An 8,080-nucleotide genomic window follows, 5' to 3' on the forward strand; every position below is an offset into this window, starting at 1 on the left:
CTTAAAAAACAGCCATTTAAAGAAAGGAATCTTAGTTCTATTTATACAATGATATTATTTAACAATCAAATACTGTGTTTAGTGTAGAAATTTTCAATGCAATATCCACCCAAATGTTTGACTTCAACACCAAATACCTTAGGGGCTCAGAGCTTTTCTGTTATTTATTTTGTGCATTCACCTTTCTATCTAAACTGCTGTGTGATGTGCCTTAAACATGGCCAAAAATACCAGTTAGGTCAATACACATCATACAATTTTAGTATTTTCAGGTGTTGGTAAAACAGCAAATGTAACAGAATTTAAAAAAATTCATTGTCTTTCCATAACAAGAACATCATAAATATATATTATATACAAATTTAAAATGTACATCAAACAAAGTCAGTAATGGCAAAGAAATAAGGCAAACATGGTAACTTTTACTATATGGATTTATATAAGATATTTACTTGGCAGGACCAACTTGCTGTGAATTTCTTATTAATAATGTAGTAATTCCCCCATTAGGATCATTCCATTGATTGCACTTATTTACTACCCACATTTACATTTATTTACACACACAATAACATAGAAAAGAAAACTGTCAGTCACTTGCAAATTCATAAACAAAAATTAATGAATCTTAAGGGTATTTCAGAACCAAAAGTTTCAAATGGTATACTCTTATAGTGTGGAAACCACAAATAATTTTACTAGTTTTAGAGGTTAAACTCGTGAAAAGGGTTACCATATTTATGGCATGACCAGACAAATAAAATCAAAATACTATTACAATTTCTCATTTACAAATATGGCAGTCTAGATTTTTCCAAAACTGACAGCATAAAATTAACAAGAAAAGAATACGCCGTAGAAAATGCAATATCTTATTCAAAAACAAATCCCCAGCACAGTCAAACTATTTACAGGTTTGTGATAATAACAACATCTATCAAAAAAAATATCTAGAACTCTAAAATTCAGCATATTCAAATTCATCAAGATATTTATAGAACAGCATCATTCGTCAGAATGCTACATCATCATTATCAAGATATACCTGACTTGAACCCTAAAAGTTTTGATTGACAGCCTGCATAAAAATGGCTATTTACCTTAAAAAGCATCACGTATTCTTCAAAATATTATTTGAGTCTGAATCTCTGTCTAAATAACGTCCTCCATCATGAAAATGAAAACATAGGCAAAATTTTGGTTCAACAATTTTAGGTCCAACTGAACTGTCCTCGCATATTGCCATCTATCAAATTCCATCCATCAACCAAAATCTTGGACAAACTTTGAACATCTTCATAAGAAATCCGCTGATTCAAATTAAAAATCATCTGCAAGCAAATGTCTCCACAGCTTTCCAACAACAATCATGGCCGTTGATCTGGAAGCGAGGTTTCTATCTGCCCACTTTCCAAGGTTCTCTCCCTCAACTGGCTACCGAACATAGTTCGCATCTACCTTCGCCACATTCGCAAAAAAATTTCCCATATGCATTTCCTATTGGTTTTCAGATGGCTAAATAACATAGCTTGACTGACATTCGCACAAATTTTTGGCATACATTTTTCAGTACTACTTCATTTGCGCACGCATGCCTAATATATTATAATTCCATTCGACATTCGCATCAAACCTTATTGGTGCTCTGTGAATTTATGCGTAAAAGGGGGAGCCCTCTTTCGAATATATCATCTCTAAATCACGAAAACGAGGGAATAAAACCTAAAAAGTAAACAACAAGGTGACTAGCATAAGCAACTAGGGCAGGAAACAAAACTTTTATTTCTTGTATTCTGTGGACCTTTTTTTATTATCTGGCCATTTCTAGTACAATATTCGCAATGCTAAAATGTATTAACAGACAATTACAAAAAGACATGTGGAAATCTGACATTCGCCAGTGCGAATGTTGCGAATGTCTGGATCCGCCCCTGCCTGTACATAATTTCCATTGCATTGTCACTGAAGCCAATTTAATCTCGCTAGTAGAAGTATTGAGATAAGGAGGTGAACAATCCATCAGCAATGCACCAGCAACATTCTTCTTTAACCAAGCTCTTATTAAGGTCTTCAGTACGTCGTGATAGAGTGTGCTATAACCTTTTCTGAACCCTACAAAATCCCCACTAAAGAAAGAGAACAGTTTTATATTGATGTAGTTGTAGATTTGATTAAACGTTATTCTCTCAAAAATCTTTGGAGCTAAAGGGAGCACACTTATTGGTCTATAGTTCTTGGTTCTAATTCTGTCACCTTTTTTAAAAACAGGGCACACATAAGACTTTTTAACAAGTTAAACGTTTCATTTAAAAGAGAGCGATTAAATTCTTCAGCTAGTGGCTGAGAGACAACATCTATTGCCATTCTAAAGAACTTTTGACGGAATATCTAGGTTGTAAATTGTCTCTTTTACATCTATGGAAGTTCAATTTTCAAAGTTAAAATTAGGAATTTGATGAATTTGATCAAATGTTATCTTGATTTTTAAAATACTATGATGGCTATCTGAGCATTTCAATGTTATTAATGGTGATTAAGCTATTCTTCATTAGATGTTTGTTGCGTAAAATCAGATAAAGGCTGGGCTATGTTATGGCCTGATTATTCAACGTTTGTGCTGCTCTTCTATTGTCAGACGTTATCGTTTTCTATCAGTATAATTTTACTTGATTTAATATTTTGTTATTCGATAATGGCTGGATAATTTTCCGGTATTTTTGTTATCCTAAAAGAATTTTACATCTAATTTTCTGAAATATTTTCTTCTAGTTCATCTAATTAATTTGACACATTTGTTCTGATTTATTGTACTTCTCCCTGTGTACAGTTCCATTTCTTGAATACGAAGCTTATTTTTTGCTTAAAGTGAATCCAAAATTTCTTATTTTATAACCGAATTTGCAGCAACATTAAGTAACTCTGATATTCTGGCACTTGATGTTCTTATTTCCTCTTCAATGAAGTTTTAGATGTCCCCGTGTGTCTCTTTGAAAATTTGAGGTAACGTTCTTATAGGAGCCACTAACTCCTACATAGGTGAACCAAGATTGAACTAGCCGGGTGAACGGATGAAATGATTGTTGAAGGAGACAAACGTTAATTTATATGGCACTTCAATTGGCGTCAAACTTGAGTATGGAGATGACATAAACCATTTGCGTAAAGAGACAGATTAAAAGATGGGTGTAGCATCATCATTTTTGAAAAAAATTCAACTGAGCCTAGAGATCATGGCGACCACACGGTCAAGGACGGTAGGTAATTTTTTAAGGAACTAGAGTACAATGTAGAATACAAGAAACCAATTCACTACGAATTCGCTTTTAAATAAATACCTGAAGCAGTTAAAACCTCATAGATACTGCATGAATCTAGAGGGACAGTATTCAAGTTTTGTACCAGTTTTTTTTCTTTAGAACCAATCAACACCACAGGAGAATCTAATCGACAGATTTAAATCCTCCCTAGGCAGTAAGGACGAAGAATGATTATCGATTCTGGTTGCCTTCAAAACGAAGGAACGGTTAATTCACACACCAAAAGGTTTTGTCGTTTTCATTCATTCAAACTAATTCTTGTGTAAGGTTTTGTGTAAAGTTTTTAGTCGATTTGCTGGAATGTCACGGCGAAATGAGTTTTGACAAAGCTAATGGAAAGTTTCTGCGTCACAAACAGGTATCTAATCTGCTAGGGTTGGTATTATCTTATCAGTGGAAACATGGAATCATAAAAGAGAAAAAGAATGGGGACCAAGGTATGACACTTGTGGAACTCCATATTCTGTTTCTCCGCTGTTTAAATTGGCACGCAATTATAAAGCCTTTTAAGGAGAATTTCACGATCAACTGAATTGAATGTTTGTTACGATCAATGATTGCCCAATCCACAAATTCACTATGCTTCAAACTGTTTCACCGTAACTTTAAGTTTTTGAGCTGATGGAAAGTCGAAGAGCTGCAATAGTTTAAACGAAAAGTAACAATTTTGTCTCAAATTAACATTTACAGATATAATTGGTCCAAAATAACATTTAAAACATTGACTTATATTGTACCAAAGTTTTATTGATGAAAATTAGCGTGACCATTGCTATTCTCTAAAAACAAAATGCTGCTTCTCAAATTGAAAGGATATTGTACTTATTTTTCTGCATGATTTCACAAGGATTGGGGGGAAGGTGGGGGGGCGTGGTAAATTCTTAAGGCTTTACGTATCCAAGAGCAGTGCAAAATTTGCAAATTGATGCTACTCTTTGATAGTGAGTAGAAATTGAATTTGACAATGGTAAGGATGTTGACAACATAACTATTCTGATAAAAATTCGATTTGTGGTGAAACAAATAATTTGAATACATGCTTTATCACTGTTTTGGATCGAAGAAGATGTTGATGAGGGCAAGGATGAAGGTTTGTCGCCAAGTTGAAACAGAAACCAAGCAAGACTCTCATGAGCTTTCTGCTAAAGATCTCCAAGAAGCTCTTTAGATGATTCTGTTGCACTTTGTCGAAATGAATAAGATTAATTTTGATATGTATACTCACTGAATTTAGCAGATAGGCCCTTCAAGCAAATTATCCGGCATGACCTGGATTTCATTACTGTAGAGCTCTTAAGTGTGAAGTCTCAGAAAGTGTAGATATTTTAAACTTTTGACCAATCAATCTGCAAATACAAATTAAAATGATCCTAAAATGCAAAGCAAGTTACATCCTTTGCAAGTTGACTGAAATAAATCAGTAAGAACTGAGTTTTGAAAGGTAACTGTTGTTTTGGCCTGGTCAATAGACTTTAGAACCAAAATCAAATGATTTGATGTTGAACAACCCAGCGCTGATACGACCATACCCCAGCCAGTTCGTGATATTGTTAACTGATTTTGCCTAATTAGAGGTAAAACATAGTAGTCTTTCAAGTTTCTCAAGTAAAAATCTCCAAACCAGATTTTCGTGACGTCATCACTGAAGAACTCTGTCGTTATTCTCTGCATGGCTGAGCAAAAACTTTATGTAATTGGTATGAAGACTTATTCCAGGAAGGAGAGTTTTTCGAGACCATTTATCCCTCATTCACGTATGAACTTATTTTCTCTTCATGCGGGAAAACAAACTGTCCCATCAACCGGCATCTTAGCTGCGTCAAGTGAGATCTCGCTAGGCGGGAAGAAAATTTTCGCATATGAACACGCTATACTGCCTACCCGGATAAAATTTCTTCGCTGCCCATGCGCTAGAGCTGCTCTTATCCGCACATCTCTTACCCGCAAAAACGCAACAATCAGAAAACCATCAGGATCAAAGAGGTAGATGGGACGAAATTGTCCCATATGAACAGGCCCACATTCTCTCCATTGGTCCACCAAGCAGGAGACGTATTTGGTGACGGCATAGGTTTCACAAAAGAAATAAATGAAACTTGTCTGATGGAAGAAACCAATAGCTAAAGAAATGCACGCGTGGAAACATCTGCTTCTTGCTTTGTAGAGTTGCCTGTTTAGATTTGAAAATACTTGATGGCAAGTTAATGGAATGCTAACATTTATAGGATATTCTCAAAGCAACTTAATTTCCCATAAATTACCAGTTTGGTCCAAATGCTTAGAATTTCTGAATTTGCAATGAAACCATAATGCAAACCCGATTTAAAAAGTTCACAATTTCAAAAAACGATGAAGAGAGGCACAATGAAATGAAATCAAACATTATCTGTGACTGACCTGTTAAAACAGTTTTACTTACAAGATTACGTCTGCATGATCAAAATAAAAAATAATTTAAATGTACCATCAATATTCATTTCTCACTGGCAAAGAAATCGGAATGAAAATACAACGGAAAGTCATCACTTAAAAGCCTTTGATTCTAAGTTAGCGTGAAAGTTTGCCATGAAGACAGTAGGACCTGTAATGGAAAATGCGTTTGCTAAAGGAACTTCAAGACCGTACACGAATGCCGATTGGATATTGACTTTCAACACAAATGAACTAATACCTAAATGTATATGCATCCCACCGCAGGGCTGTTTTTATTTACAACGGGCTTAATATTTTCCCAAGTAAGTAAAACAATCCAATGTATGTAGGGATTGTACCCAGCAAAACAGGTGTCATAATGAAGAAACACTAAAACACAGACCAGAAGATTGTTGAAAGCGCTTAGCCTATTAGCATGTTCCCTGAATAAATTGCATAGCATTAAGATAAATAGATTAGCTGGAAGCAGCTTTATTTAACAGGTGAAATTTGCCAGCTCTATCGACGATTCAGAGAGACTGAATCGCCCATTGGGGTTCAACATACATATATTCTCTTTACAAATGTCTGGTATTACGTTATAGGATGTTAAAGGAAATGAAGACATTAGCATGGTGCTTTTCAACACGCGGTATAATACAGTTTGGGGATACGTATACTCTGTACGAAAATTGGTTGCTCTTCAAAGAGGCGATGGAGTAGGGGCAATACCATTAGTTGACTTCCATACCAAACAGTAACGCCAAGGGATTACTGCAAATAATGTGAAGGAAATTGAGACGATGTCTCAATGTCACACTTATGAATTATTTTGAGAACCAATTGCCAGGTGCAGGAAACAAAGAGCTTTCTCATTAGGAGTCAGATGTTTCGTTTCAAGAAAGAAAGGACAAGAATCGAATTCAAAATCAATGGACCTTTGAGTGGATCGTTATAACGAAACATCTTCTCAGCGGAACGAAGCAATGAATCAAACACAGCTTGAACTTACGAGCTGCAAAACAGCTTTCTTGGCCAGAGTATTGCTTTCAGAGACCCAGGCATTGATCATTACATGCCTCTTGTCTCTCTCTGCCCCATTCATCACAGCAATAAACGTTTTGCTTTGTATGTCCCTGATCAAAACCAAGCAAGCCAAACGCAAGTCTCAACGGTTCATCTTAATACTTGGAATATCTGACACTTGTGTTGGCACCATCAGTGCCCCAGTCATGGCAGTAACATTTTCTATGTTTCACAAAACAAGGATATGTTGGTATGAAAAATTGAGCTTATTTCTCGGTCATTTCAATGCGCGATTAAGTGCCTATGTGGTATTCCTCATTGGTTTGGACCGATACTTCAACATTATCACTGATTTTCGTTCTGAAAGTACTCTTCGTAAGTTAACGCAGTCCGAAATGGGACATAGAGTGTTTTTTGGTATTGTTTTAGTGGCAACGGCAGCCCAAGGATCACTTACTATAGTTGAATTTGATAACCGAAGTTTACCAAATAGCATCAGCTCGGCGGTTGACGCAATAATTTACTTAACTTATCTTTTCATTTACATTCGACTTTACTACAAAGTAAGAAAATTTTCAAAAAACAACAGTCTGCATCTTGATCCAGAAGGAAATAATTCGAGGGGTTTCAGACCTATGTACGTGCGAAACTTGATCAAAACAGTTCTGTACCTGCTTTTGAGCGTTGGTTTCTGTTATCTCCCATACGTCATAATGAAATTCACCGTGACGTACATCGAATATCGACTGCATAAACCGGTGGGGCAAAACCTAAGGTTTGCTCATTACTTGTCATTCCAACCCATCATCTTCAACTCTTTCCTGAACACTGTGATTATACTGAATCGAAACAGTGTCCTCAAAAAGTACGTTGTATCAACAATAAGCTTTTGGAAGAAAAACCAAGTTGGGTGCCAAGAGACAGCGATTGGTCAGCGTAGTGCTTCGATGTTGAATGAAATGACACTTGAAACAAGACGGCGAATCAGCAACATGAACACTGTTTGGACCTTACCTACTAAACGAAGGAAGAAGGGAAAAAATCTCCAAGTGCGCTTTTCTACTGGGAACAAAGTCTTGCCAGTAATCAAAGACGTAGTGAGCAGGGACGACTCCGATACGACAAACAGCGGACATTCGACTGACAACGAGCAACTGTCTCGGCAAGTAAAAGGTTTCTAAGCAACTTTAGACAGAAAATGAATACGATTCGATCCTGACAAAAATGAAAGGTTGGATTTGCAAAAGAACGCTAAAGAATGGTAAATGATAAAACGGCAAGCAGCAAGTATTCGGTAAAGGGTGGAATCTTGTCTGCTCTTATAA

General features: G+C 36.0%; 1 protein-coding gene across 1 annotated transcript; it reads left to right on the forward strand.

Moving 5' to 3' along the window:
• The first annotated feature begins 5,404 nt into the window (after nt 1-5,404).
• On the forward strand, nt 5,405-8,008 carry LOC148958639 (uncharacterized). Its single transcript, XM_089112018.1, has one exon. It carries the CDS (start codon nt 6,716-6,718, stop codon nt 7,934-7,936), a length of 1,221 nt encoding a protein of 406 aa, XP_088968144.1. The 5' UTR covers nt 5,405-6,715; the 3' UTR covers nt 7,937-8,008.
• Nucleotides 8,009-8,080: the final 72 nt, after the last annotated feature.

This window comes from Rhopilema esculentum, chromosome 13 (genome assembly GCF_057945365.1).
Source record: "Rhopilema esculentum isolate cy_ngs chromosome 13, ASM5794536v1, whole genome shotgun sequence".
NCBI lineage: Eukaryota > Metazoa > Cnidaria > Scyphozoa > Rhizostomeae > Rhizostomatidae > Rhopilema > Rhopilema esculentum.